The sequence below is a fragment of the Olea europaea genome, chromosome 11 (genome assembly GCF_002742605.1).
Source record: "Olea europaea var. sylvestris chromosome 11, O_europaea_v1, whole genome shotgun sequence".
Lineage (NCBI taxonomy): Eukaryota > Viridiplantae > Streptophyta > Magnoliopsida > Lamiales > Oleaceae > Olea > Olea europaea.
In genome coordinates this window covers 17,597,785-17,612,016 of record NC_036247.1, presented here as the reverse complement: position 1 = coordinate 17,612,016, position 14,232 = coordinate 17,597,785, and the positions used below count along the sequence as shown (strand labels likewise).

The following is a 14,232-nucleotide window of genomic DNA, read 5'->3' as shown; positions in this document are numbered from 1 at the left end:
TATATCTGCATACATTTTTGGAGCAATCGATTTATTGGATTACATTAAGAGAATAAACTGTTGTTTTGCAAATGCTTGAATTGCTTATAAAGTAATACTGACTATTCATGTCACAGTTGTCTCTACTGAAAGAAGTCTTTCAAAGTTAAAGTTGATTAAATCTTATCTTCGATCATCCATGTCACAAGAGTGATTGAATGGATTAGCTATGATTTTTATTGGAAAAAAAAATATGTTGAAAAAACTTGATGATAGTCGTTTGATTACTAATTTTACATCTCAAAATGTGAGAAAGTTAAATCTTATGCTAGCCTAATCTTTCGAGTTGTGAAAGAAGTTTTATTTTGCTCTTTTATCTTTTGAATTGTATAAAGTTTTCTTTCTAATATAAAAGTGTTAATTATTTAAATATTTACACATTGTTAGACTTGAAAAATAAATTTTGTTTTGAGGGACCCCATAATAATTAATCGTCTGGGACCTCTAAATTCTTGGGGCCAGCCTTGATTTGTGGGTTCTGATACATGACAACAAAATGGTGAATAATCTTTGTGGGTTGAGCAATCGGATTGAGGTGGTGTTTGATATTGGTTCAAGAAACTGAGCCTGTTATTGTACAAAATTAAAAGATCTTCACAAGCATTTTCGTCACAATAAAAGATTTGTAGTTCTCAATTAAACAAATTATATTACAGTGGTTTTTCCATCCTCATGCAAGTATGATCATCCTTCCAGATGAGCTGGTTGTAATAGTTAACTGATCAAGTTTGATTAATTGGTCATTGTATATTTGTACTCACTAGTATTGAAAAGCAAAACAAGAATTACTTGAAAAATAAAAAATTTCTTTTATCATTAAACAAAAATCTTTACTAGTTGTTCACGTATATGTTATAATCAATAAAGGGATTTATAATACACCCAAATTCGAAAATCAATTTCTTATCTTGATTTGAATCAAGAACTTTCAGCTTTTTAGATTACAAACTTCCAACTTTTGATTTTAGGAACGTGAAGCTTCTAACATATTAGCCTTTTATAATGCTTTCCAAAGTGTAGACTATACCCATGAGCGTACATCTTTCAATTAAATTAAAAATTCAATTCTAAATTGGTTGGAACAAGATAGAATCAACAGAACAAGAAAATAATTTTTCAATAATCATATCTAATCCATCATAAACTGTCCAATTTAAATTAGTCATTGTTTTTATTAAATTATACGACTAGATTATTAAAATATATAAAATCATTGGAGGTAAAATATTTGCAATATTTTCCTTTAACCTACTGTACATATATTTCATCCGTTTGAAATCCAATAATTTGGTATGGACAAATATGATCATTTTGCTCCTCTAATTAATTTAATTAACTTAGATTCAATATTCTTCAGTGATCCTATAAATTAATCATAAACGTGGGAGACTAGTCGTCGCTAAACAGTAGGGATGTCAACAAATCGAGCTGAGCCGGCTCGCGAGCCGAAATTCAGAGTTTGGCTCGGTTAAAACGAACAAGCTTTTTTTCGGGCCCGAGCCGAGCAAAGCAAAAACTTAACCAAAAAATTTAGGCTCGACCTGAGCCGGGGCGGCTCGAATTTTTTTTTCTTTTTTTGGCAGCCTTGCTGCCTTAATCTTAAGGCAGCAGGTTGTTGCCTTAAACAAGGCAGCAACCTGTTGCCTTAACACAATTAAGGCAGCGTGTTGTTGCCTTATAATTTTTATTTATTTTTATTTTTTTTAAATATAGGGCTCACGAGCCACACGGGCCGGTTCAAGCTTTGCCCGGCATCCTAACATGGGGCTTAACTTGAGCTTTGGCTCAATTCTCACGAGCCTCGAGCAGAGCGGGCTCGAGCTTTTTTTTCCGAGCAGAGCCATGGGCGGCCCGAGCCGACGAACCTAATTGCCATCCCTACTAAACAGTGATCACAAATTCCACTCCATAATCAAATTACTTAAAATGCAAGACCCATCTATATATACATATATAAACGGACGGCCATGGCCACAACCACAGTTCGTAAAGCAAGAACAATTAAATTGTCCAAGGTGCCATTCTACAAAAACCAAATTCTGTTATTACAATAACTACAGCTCAGCCACGCCACTTCTGTAAGAGCTGTAGATAGGGATGTAAACAAGTCGGGCTGAGCCGGCTCACTAGCTTAAAGTTTTAGCTCGGGGTCGGCTCGGTTAAAATGGCCGAACTTTTTTGCGTCACAAACATTTTCGTCACAATAAAAGATTTGTAGTTCTCAATTAAACAAATTATATTACAGTGGTTTTTCCATCCTCATGCTTCCAGATTAGCTGGTTGTAATAGTTAACTGATCAAGTTTGATTAATTGGTCATTGTATATTTGTACTCACTAGTATTGAAAAGCAAAACAAGAATTACTTGAAAAATAAAAAAAAATTCTTTAATCATTAAACAAAAATCTTTACTAGTTGTTCACGTATATGTTATAATCAATAAAGGGATTTATAATACACCCAAATTCGAAAATCAATTTCTTATCTTGATTTGAATCAAGAACTTTCAGCTCTTTCGATTACAAACTTCCAACTTTTGATTTTAGGAACGTGAAGCTTCTAACCTATTAGCCTTTTATAATGCTTTCCAAAGTGTAGACTATACCCATCTTCGTACATCCTTTAATTAAATTAAAAATTCAATTCTAAATTGGTTGGAACAAGACAGAATCAAAAGAACAAGAAAATTATTTTTCAATAATCATGTCTAATCTATCATAAACCGTCCAATTTATATTAGTCATCGTGTTATTAAAATTATACGACTAGATTATTAAAATATATAAAATCACTGGAGGTAAAATATTTGCAATATTTTCCTTTAACCTACTATACATGTATTTCATCCTTGTTTGAAATCCAATAATTTGGTATGGACAAATATGATCATTTTGCTCCTCTAATTAATCTAATTAACTTAGATTCAATATTCTTCAGTGATCCTATAAATTAATCATAAACGTGGGAGACTAGTCGTCGTTAAATAATAGGAATGTCAACAAATCGAGTTGAGCCGGCTCGCGAGCCGAAATTCAGAACTTGGCTCGGTTAAAACGAACAAGCTTTTTTTTGGGCCCGAGCCGAACAAAGCAAAAACTTAGCCAAAAAAATTAGGCTCGACATGAGCCGAGGCGGCTCGAATTTTTTTTTTTCTTTTTTTGGCAACCTTGCTGCCTTAATCTTAAGGCAACAGGTTGTTGCCTTAAACAAGGCAGCAACCTGTTGCCTTAACACAATTAAGGCAGCGTGTTGTTGCCTTATAATTTTTATTTTTTTTATTTTTTTTTAAATATAGGGCTCACGAGCCATACGGGCCGGTTCGAGCTTTGCCCGGCATCCTAACATGGGGCTCAACTCGAGCTTTGGCTCGATTCTCACGAGCCTCGAGCAGAGCGGACTAGAGCTTTTTTTCCGAGCAGAGCCATGGGCGGCCCGAGCCGACGAACCTATTTGCCATCCCTACTAAACAGTGATCACAAATTTATAATCGTTCAACATAAAATACTTAAGTAGTTACTCGACCTACTTTTAAAGGCGACAATTTTCAACATGGATTCGTGTTCTATACTTTGTTCATTCTCAAATCCTATCCCATCGAAATATTGGATCAATCAAATTGACATCATCCTTTGGTAAAAAAAAAAATTAATAAAAAAAAATTATATACAACTTCATCCATGGATTTAAATAAAGTACTCGATGATCAAGTAATATTTAATGCTTCGCATGGTCATACGATATAATTAAACTCGACATGTGTTCTACTCAATATACTCCAAGTTTACTAATATTCTCATTGAATTATTTTTGTGATAATGACAAATTACAATCCCGAATAAAAAATTAGTCAACACTAAAACATACCATACAATGTGTCAAACTTTATATATTAGTTGTAAAATATTTTTCTTATTAAATATAAGTTGTGTTACATTGTACTTCTCATTGCAAGCATTCAACTTATATTATTACAAGTGATTATTAACTCTTTTATACACATGCTAAATATTATATATGATCGTTTGGTTTCCATTATTTTCTCATTAAGATGAAAAATATGATTGTTATCCATTACCTCAAACCACCAAATTTGAATTTTTATCTCTTGTATGGGGTCGTAACGATTATATTTTTCATTCTCATTCTTCCAAAAATAAGAAACAAACGAGGGCATAAAATGCAATAAATTAAACAAAGAAAAAAATTATTTATTTCAACAAAATTGTGCTATATGTTCATACAACCCAAGAGAGAATTCCTTAACAATTTTTTTGTAGAATCAAGCAGTGGTACAACCTTTACCACCAAGCCTAGTGGCAGCAAAGAAACCAGAGACCGGTCAACACTAAAACATACCATACAATGTGTCAAACTTTATATATTAGTTGTAAAATATTTTTCTTATTAAATATAAGTTGTGTTCCATTGTACTTCTCATTGCAAGCATTCAACTTATATTATTACAAGTGATTATTGACTCTTTTATACACATGCTTAATATTATATATGAGCGTTTGGTTTCCATTATTTTCTCATTAAGATGAAAAATATGACCGTTATCCATTACGTCAAACCACCAAATTTGAATTTTTATCTCTTATATGGGGTCGTAACGATTATATTTTTCATTCTCATTCTTCCAAAAATAAGAAACAAACGGGGGCATAAAATGCAATAAATTAAACAAAGAAAAAAATTATTTATTTCAACAAAATTGTGCTATATGTTCAAACAACCCAAGAGAGAATTCCTTAACAATTTTTTTGTAGAATCAAGCAGTGGTACAACCTTTACCACCAAGCCTAGTGGCAGCAAAGAAACCAGAGACCGTGACTTGTGTGAATTTTTACTGTCTTTGGGTTCAAGTCCACATGGATTTTGATACTAATCTACCAACAAGAATTTAACCTAATCTAAATTCAACCTTTTTGATGACTCTAAAGCTTGTATATGTGTTCTAGGAGGATGTATGGAAAAATTCATTCGCTATCTGCCATTTTGCTTAAGATAAACGAAGCCGATGCTTCGATGGAATAAATTGCAAGTTCAAATAGTTCGTCTGAAACTATTTAAAATTAGCAATTATATAAGACTTGACGAAGAAATCTGTGCAATTGAGGATGTATGAGAAAGAGAGACAAGTCATGTGCGAGCTAATAGAAAACGACTTCTCATTGTCACATAACATTACAAAAAATCAAGGAGCATTGAGCTCCTCGAGAAGTTCCTCACCAAATAATTTTAATAGTGATACAAATCATTCTTACTTTTTCAAGAAAGCACCCAAAAATAAAATTAAAAAATAAAAAAAATTCAATCAAACAAGCTAACGGTTAGTAGACTTTCCATCTTAAAGATGTCACGATTAGCATCGAAAAAAGTTCTAAAAATTATATTGAAAAGTTTCTTGTAAATTTTCTCTTAAATCAATTTATCATATTATACTGAAAAGTATCTAATCGAGTGCTTGTTTAGTAGGATTTTGATAATAAATTTTTTAACCGTTAGAGATAAAGTGAGTCTTATCTATAAGAGAAGAATTCAAAAATGACGAATAAAATAGTGAAATAACGATAAAAAAAATTGATTTTAATTGGATTAAAATCCCTAACAAACAAGGAGTCTCTCATGCTACCATCATTATTGTGCTTAACAACTTTTCACTTTGTCTAAAGATAAACGAAGCCGATGCTTCGATGGAATAAATTGCAAGTTCAAATAGTTCGTCTGAAACTATTTAAAATTAGCAATTATATGAGACTTGACGAAGAAATCTGTGCAATTGAGGATGTATGAGAAAGAGAGACAAGTCATGTGCGAGCATATAGAAAACGACTTCTCATTGTCACATAACATTACAAAAGATCAAGGAGCATTGAGCTCCTCAAGAAGTTCCTCACCAAATAATTTTAATAGTGATACAAATCATTCTTACTTTTTCAAGAAAGCAAAAAGTAATCAATCAAACAAGCTAACGGTTAGTAGACTTTCCATCTTAAAGATGTCACGATTAGCATCGAAAAAAGTTCTAAAAATTATATTGGAATAAATTATACTGAAAAAGTGTCTTGTAAATTTTCTCGTGAATCAATTTATCTTCTCATAGTGTCTTGTAAATTTTCTCTTAAATCAATTTATCTTCTTATACTGAAAAGTATCTAATCGAGTCTCTCATGCTGCTATCATTATTGTGCTTAACAAATTTTCACTTTGTCTAAAGTGAATCAATTATTTTAACATTTAGCCCATTGAAAATAAATTTAGTACAAAATATTTTTTTAAAAAAATACGATTAAAATGTAAAAATATATATTTTTTAAATTTATGTGTAAAAATGATTGAAAATAAATTTAAGAAAAAAATTAATTTTGAAGAATGAGACTAAGTTTTAATGAAGTATATAATTTTGTTTCTCCAACATGGTTATTAGATCAATTATTCAATAAATTAATTTCTATTTGAAATTGAAGAAATTATTTTCTCCTTATCTAAACCTGATATCCCACCTTTAAGTTCTAACCTAGGCAAACATGCTCCAAGTCTAGCCCATTCTTGAATACAAACACAAATCTCTCTCCAAAAGAGCCCAATTTCATCTCTGATTAGATACCAGAATTATGGGTCAGGGCACTCCCGGCGGATTGAATCGCCAATTTCCCGGAGATCGGAAGAATGATGGCGACAAGAAAGACAAGAAATTCGAGCCACCGCCGGCGCCTGCTCGTGTAGGCCGTAAGCAGAGGAAGCAAAAGGGATCCGAGGTGGCGGCACGGGTCCCGACGGTGACGCCACTGTCCAAGTGCAAACTGCGGCTGCTAAAGCTCGAAAGAATCAAGGACTATTTGTTAATGGAAGAAGAGTTCGTAGCAAATCAGGAAAGGTTGAAACCCCAGGAAGAGAAAACAGAGGAGGATCGATCGAAGGTCGATGACCTGCGTGGGTCCCCCATGAGCGTTGGGAACTTGGAGGAGTTGATTGATGAGAATCACGCCATTGTCTCGTCGTCTGTGGGGCCAGAGTACTACGTCGGGATCTTGTCCTTTGTCGACAAGGATCAGCTCGAACCTGGCTGCTCGATCCTCATGCACAATAAGGTATTCTTTGATGTTTTGGTTTTGTAAATTAGGTTTTTTGTATTTTAGAGCTGGGGTTTGAGAGTTTGGGTTTCTGGTCAAAATTTGGGGTGATTTAGAAGTAGTTTAAAGGATAATTGGAAATTAGTTATTTGGAATTTATGGTTAGCACTAGCTAGCAAAGTATGTTTGGAGGACAGGGTTGAGAGGTGAGGAAAGGGAAGGTAGGGTTCCATTGACGTTTGGCTAATACTGGTCTTGAATGTTTGGAGGACAGGGTTGAGAGGTGAGGAAAGGGAAGGTAGGATTCCATTGACATTTGGCTAATACTGGTCTTGAATGTTATTAGTTAATTTTTGATGGTTAAACTGTTATTTTATCTACATTAGATCAATAGAAAAAGTGAATCTATGCTGTTTTAAGTACATGTAGACTCTGGTTCTTGCTTATTGTGGGTTTTTAGTGTTTGTTTCTTTGTTCATTGAGTAAGTAATTTGGAATTTATACTCTGCAGTTGTTACATGGAAGGTAGAGCTTATCTTATATTGTTGGAGAGCTTGTGAAGTCAAAATGGAAATTTTTTTTTATCTCCGTTAATTTTTTTGGTACCAATTAAAATCTAGATTTCAATTTAATTCAAAGTCAGCAATTCATTTCAACCACATATCTTTTGGGTCCCACAACTTTTCTACCACACATTTCATCAACTTCTATCAAAATTTACTCAAAATTCCCTACCAAACAGGGGTAGTGTTTCACATGATTAGTTGATTCACTTTCCATTTGTCAAGGACTTGTCACAATGGTATTTGGACAAAATTTAAGTAGACGTGGGGAATGCTTATAAAGTTCAGCAATGGGTTAAGAGAGTCTCAAATAGTCTTTGACGGCATTTTGTTTGTGACTTTTGATGGATGGGAATGACCTTCAGGTCATATGAAAAACTTGTAGGTTCCAGGGATTTGGAGCAAGCTTTTGCTGGTTTCGCCCCACAAGTGACAGAATCTCTAATTGTTTTATTTCTTTTTCTCGTGTATCTATTTACTTAGCCAGCATTAAAAATATAGCATATTGGTAGGAGTTTGAGTGTTAATTTTAACCATGTTCATATTCTGTGTAATGTGAGAATCGAGATACATGCTGGCTGATATTTGATGCTATTAGTGTGATATGTGCATGAAGGTTTTGCTACAACTCACTTTAAGACTTTTTTGGCATTGGATTCTTCAAGTTTCTTTTTTACAAGTTCTTTTCTAATTGGAATCACAAGATTCACAACTTTATGTTAATGATTAACTTAACTAAAATGTGGGATGATCATTTGTATTGGTTTGCATGATCTGGTCAGGATCATTTCAAACTATTGCAAGTGATTTTACATTTAAATTTTCCAAGATCTATAATTACTTTAACATTCATTGCATTTTATGTCTAAATACATTTCTGATTTTTGATTGTCATGATATTTTGTAGAAAACCTTGATTCTAGTATGTATGAATTTTAACCTTTAAATCAAGTGGATGCGCTCTCTCTCATCTACATTGCCTACTCACATCTTTACCATCCAATTCCCTAACTAGGGACAGGAAAGTGTTGAGGTTGGATAACAGGGTGAATTTAGCAGAAGGATGGGACATGTGGTCCTCATAGTTTTGCATTTTGTGGTTGTGTACTCATGAAATTTCATTAGTAGAATCATTTACTCAATGAGTTGAACTTGTTGGAGTAAGATGTCATATTATTTGAAATCATGTTTCATTTAAATATTGTAATAAAAACAATTTCTAAAAATCATTATGTCAAAATAAATAAGAGATAATTCTATAATCATGGGAATTTGGAGCCAGTTTGTTATTTGATGAAGGTTGGGAGGAAGCTGTAAATTCTTGAAAAATAGTTGTAGTACAACTGTACAAGGTTGTCTTAAGATATAAAATTGCATTTGTGTGTTTACCACCTCGAAGAAATGTCTATAACAATTATGCATTCAAGAAATTTCAAAACTCCCTGCCTTGTATGGAAAAAAAAAAAGGATGCTTTGAGAAGAAGATGCACCCCATCCCCTCCGCCCCCAAAAAAAAAAAAAAAAAAAAGGAAAAAAAAAAAAAATTGAAGTGAGAAAAAGGGGTATGTCTAACAATGATTCTAGTTTATCAACAAGTTTTGTACATTGTACCTTCTAAAGTAACTTTAATTTATTTCAGGTTCTTTCTGTTGTTGGACTTCTTCAAGATGATGTCGACCCCATGGTTTCTGTAATGAAGGTCGAAAAGGCACCATTGGAATCTTATGCTGATATTGGTGGGTTGGATGCCCAGATCCAGGAGATTAAAGAGGCTGTTGAGCTCCCATTGACTCACCCTGAATTATATGAAGACATTGGTATCAAGCCTCCCAAGGGGGTCATACTGTATGGGGAGCCTGGAACGGGAAAAACATTGCTTGCAAAGGTTTGTGTAGTTATACTTTTTTTTTCAGAATTCTGAACTGAGCATATATATTTGTACGTTTGACATGCCGTCTGTGATAGATGTAACTCTTGTATGCTAATACTGGCTTTATCCTGAGCATCTGAAATTTGTAAAATTTTACTCATTCTAGGACATGGGGGAAAATATTTTATGCCTTTAATTCTTGTAATTATTATGTTTTCCTGAGATGGACAATGCAAGATATAGCATTTTGTTAGAAGAACAGAATAAGGAAGAAAAAAGATACCATGATGAAACTTGTAAGTCTAATTTACATAGCATCGTAGGTGTTGCCATGGGTTTGATCAAGTCCTTTCACTTCATATGATCTTTGATATGTGACTATTCAAAAATGTTGGATGCTGAAAGTGATATAGTCTTATAAACCTCATTTTTTAATGTTCTTCAGGCTGTTGCAAACTCTACATCAGCAACTTTCTTGCGTGTTGTTGGAAGTGAATTGATCCAAAAATACCTGGGAGATGGTCCTAAATTGGTGAGGGAACTCTTTAGAGTTGCTGATGATCTCTCCCCATCTATTGTCTTTATTGATGAAATTGATGCAATTGGTACAAAAAGGTAATCTTCTGAACGTTCTTAGCCTGGAAGTGTACCGTTGTAGATATATTTTTATTAGTGAATGCTATGTACAGGTATGATGCTCACTCAGGTGGTGAACGTGAAATTCAGAGGACTATGCTGGAGCTTCTGAACCAATTAGATGGTTTTGATTCAAGAGGAGATGTTAAAGTAATTCTTGCAACAAATAAAATTGAAAGTCTTGATCCTGCTCTGCTTCGACCTGGCAGAATAGACCGGAAGATTGAATTCCCTCTTCCAGATATTAAGACTAGGAGGCGTATTTTCCAGGTGAACAGCTGTTTGTACACATCGAAGGAGTATTGCATAAGGTCATCCCAGTGAAACGTTTTTAATGATAGTCCACTTAACTTACTGGACCTTTCTTATGTAGATACACACATCGAGGATGACATTGGCAGATGACGTTAACCTAGAAGAGTTTGTTATGACAAAAGATGAGTTTTCTGGAGCTGATATCAAGGCAATATGTACTGAAGCTGGATTGCTTGCTTTAAGAGAGCGCCGTATGAAGGTGAGTCCCTGATATTCTGATAAAAGTTTTAAATTGTAGCTCTCATCAGTGTGGGGGAGGATACGCATAATCGTTTAGAATGCTAGTACTCTAATTTTGGCTTACAATCTAGATTTGCGATATGTGGTCTTTAGTGATGAGCAGCTGGTATGAAAATATTAATGATGCACAGCAATAGTTTTAGCTCTTGCACTGGCAAATCGGCATGGTAAAAAGGTCTAGAAACTGAGTGAGGAAACGTGGTAGAGGTAGGTTGACATGGATTAAGAGAGTAAATAGGGTTGTACAGCCTTATATTTGTTTGAATGCCTTGCATGTTTGCTTCCAATACATTATTGAGTAAAAGAAATGTCAATGCATTCTGTTGCAAAGAGTTATTTTAATTAAGTTTTGCAATGGAAACCAAATGGGTTCCATTAATGATGGATACAATAGAGAAAATGTTGAACTATTTACTTTTACTCGGGGCGGAGCTAGTGGGGGGCGGGGATGGGCTATAGCCCTGCCTATCCCACCCTATATGGATAATTAAGCCCCCATTTGGCCCCCATTTTTTTCAAATTTTAATGTTTGAAATATTATTTTTTTATTATTAAGAATGTGTGGTTGAAAAAGAATGAAAAATTTACGTGTAATATTATTTTATGGAATATTGTATGGTTGAAAATAAGAGAGATAAAAAAAAATGAAAGAGAATGGGGGGGGGGGGGGGGGGGGCAAACGGGGACTAAGAATAAGTTGTTTAATTTTGACCCAAATATTTGTGTTAGTCCAGCTCTAATTTGAATTCTAACTCAAGCCCAGCTCTACAATTATTAAATATTATTTTCATCGCATTCATGAAACGTGAATATCTTATTTTCAAATTAGGCATTTTATTTAATGCACGTTTGACTAAATTTCCTTATAAATAAATTTTATAATAGATGATTTGTACTGATCACATCTAAAAATTAATTATTTTAATAATTAGAGACACTATGTCCTTGTTTGTTAGAGATTAAAATCTGAATTTTATCTAAGTCAAAGTCTATAATTAATTTTAATTACATATATTATGGTATATTTTACTTTTCATATATTACTTACTCATACTTATAAGAAAAAATTACTAATTTTGACCATGAAATGGATATTGTCTTCAAAATAAATAACTTGCTCTAAATTTGATCTTGTAATTAAAAAGAAAATTTGTTAAAATTTGTTTACTTATGGATTAATCTATATGAGTATATTTTTGAAACTCAGCCAAACATGGACATGAATTAAGTCTGATTTTTTTTTTTTTTACCTTAATAATTCTTAGTCGATTTTTCTCACTTAGGATGTGATTCTTCACTCACTATGAAATGAAGTGAAGTAAAGATTGTTGTCCACAACAAATAGCATTTTTGAGATAATAACATATATTGATGTATTGTTGATTGGGTGCTTCGATCAAACCTTTTAGTTATTTGAAAAGATTGATCGTTAAAGTTATTTAGAGCAATATTCATTAAATATTTTGTAAGTTTTTTATTGGTGGATATGTATCCTTCGCTTATTTCGATCACGATTCAGTTAATTTATAATTTTTAAGGTGAGCGTTGGTTTTTTATTCGGTAAGAGAAGATAAAAATTTCTAGTGGGACATCTTAGAATGAGACATCTAGACTTCTTTTATTTCATTAAGTGTCAACTTGTCGTACACTCTTTGTCATGAATGTCATGAGTTCAGCCTCATGTGGTGCGAGTTTATTCGAAATTGCACATCCTAATATCATTTTCTAGCTCCTCCCCTGCTTTTACTGCAGAAAAGTTTTTCCTGTAGAAGTTCATGTGCTGTGTATCTTTTCTTATTTTTCTTGGTGACAAAATCTTTTAGATTTGGACATTCTTTATTCTATAATTATATCCTTCTTACATCACATAATTTTAGATTGAGTGGATGCTAGTTTTCTCTTGTTCTTTTTCTGCTTTTGCATAAATAATAATATTTTTCTCCTGCTGTTTATATACTTTGCCGCCTTCCCAAAACGTTGCCCCTCCTTTATATGTCAATCCAATTTTTAATTTAGTTACCGATGTAGAATTGGGATTCCTTTTCCTGCTAGCTTATACTGGGCATGGCAGAAAGAAATCAAAGGGAGAAAATTTATGTTACCTTCCCATTCAACTGCCAATACTCCCAGTCACGAGGACAATTTCTAAGTCAAAGTCTATAATTAATTTTAATTACATATATTATGGTATATTTTACTTTTCATATATTACTTACTCATACTTATAATTAATATATATATATATATATAATTAATTAAATAAAAAATAATAATAATAATAATAAGAAAGAATATTTTATTTCATGAATCTGAACTTTTTGAATTCATAAAAAATGGGGTCATTGTCCTTTGTGCATTTATATCTTGCAATGTTCAGGTTTGTTATTCACTTCACTCTGACTGATCAATAAAGGGAAAATGAAAAAAAAAAAATTTATGCTGTGGGTTAAAATGAGACGTGAGCCTATTTGTTGATATTGACATCTGTTACTCTTGTTCAGGTGATGCATCCAGATTTCAAGAAGGCTAAAGACAAGGTTATGTTCAAGAAGAAAGAAGGTGTTCCAGAAGGGCTCTATATGTGATCATAACCTTGTTCTGTTTGGCCATCAACTCATTTCTCGATTTCTCAAGAACTTTTACAGCTTGTTTGTCTTTTGAACCCTTGGGCTCTTGTTCTTACGGTGATCTTGTGATCATTTATGAAAGATGAAAGTTCCAGGTGTCAAAATTTGCCGATCCAAATAGGCATGGTTAATTTTTCTTATTTCATGAGGTGTCCCTGACCCTTCTTAAGACTCGTACTCCTATGTAATTTACATTGTCAAAAGTTTGCCTGCATCCAATTGCTGTATTGTAGATCATTTGATACTGCAAAGCTCATATATGTTACTTTCCTTGCAATGAAGAATTTCAGTGGAAAAAAAATGCTTAGGTGTGTGCGAAGCTATTATGTCCTATGTGCTTACGAGGAGAAGACTCCAGCATGTCCCATGCCCCGTCAGTGACCATTGGTCTATGGTGACATCTTTCTCACTTCCAGTGTGTAATTACGCTTGTGATGTTAGCATCTTCTTACTATCATTATCGTGGCAACATATCCTTTAGTTGGCACACCAACTTACAAAATGTATGCATTAATGTTCATAAGCAGTGTTCATGTTTCATTAATAGAACGCTATATAGATAAATAAATATAAATTTCCATGTTTATTAAGTCGTTATGAAGGGGGGAATGATAATATTTATGGTCTTGTCCCACCAAAGTAGGGATAGCAAGGGGGCGTGTCAAGGTAGCCTTTTCCGTCTTCCATCCCAACGTTTTGTCCCACCAAAGTAGGGATAGCAAGGGGGCGTGTCAAGGTAGCCTTTTCCGTCTTCCATCTCGTTGGGTATTTTTGTTTCCTTCACTCTCATAGCCCGATTAAGACTGGGTTGGGACAGGATAAGTCACTACAGGGGAGGGATCATGTTCTCCCTACCAGTCCCAATCC

The 14,232-nt window shown here is 33.6% G+C and overlaps 1 protein-coding gene across 1 annotated transcript; it reads left to right on the top strand.

The window, feature by feature from the left end:
- The first annotated feature begins 6,546 nt into the window (after window positions 1-6,546).
- LOC111403638 (26S proteasome regulatory subunit 4 homolog A-like) lies at window positions 6,547-13,822 on the top strand. The gene is made up of 6 exons (XM_023032215.1): window positions 6,547-7,132; window positions 9,317-9,562; window positions 9,993-10,162; window positions 10,237-10,453; window positions 10,557-10,697; window positions 13,240-13,822. Exons 1-6 carry the CDS (start codon window positions 6,656-6,658, stop codon window positions 13,321-13,323), a joined length of 1,335 nt encoding a protein of 444 aa, XP_022887983.1. The 5' UTR covers window positions 6,547-6,655; the 3' UTR covers window positions 13,324-13,822.
- Window positions 13,823-14,232: the final 410 nt, after the last annotated feature.

Bases quoted from the DNA above. Each gene is read 5' to 3' on its own strand.
- LOC111403638 (XM_023032215.1), top strand. From the start codon at position 6,656: ATGGGTCAGGGCACTCCCGGCGGATTGAATCGCCAATTTCCCGGAGAT. The intron at 10,163-10,236 runs GTAATCTTCTGA...TGCTATGTACAG, and splicing joins GATGCAATTGGTACAAAAAG to GTATGATGCTCACTCAGGTG. The intron at 10,454-10,556 runs GTGAACAGCTGT...TTTCTTATGTAG, and splicing joins CTAGGAGGCGTATTTTCCAG to ATACACACATCGAGGATGAC.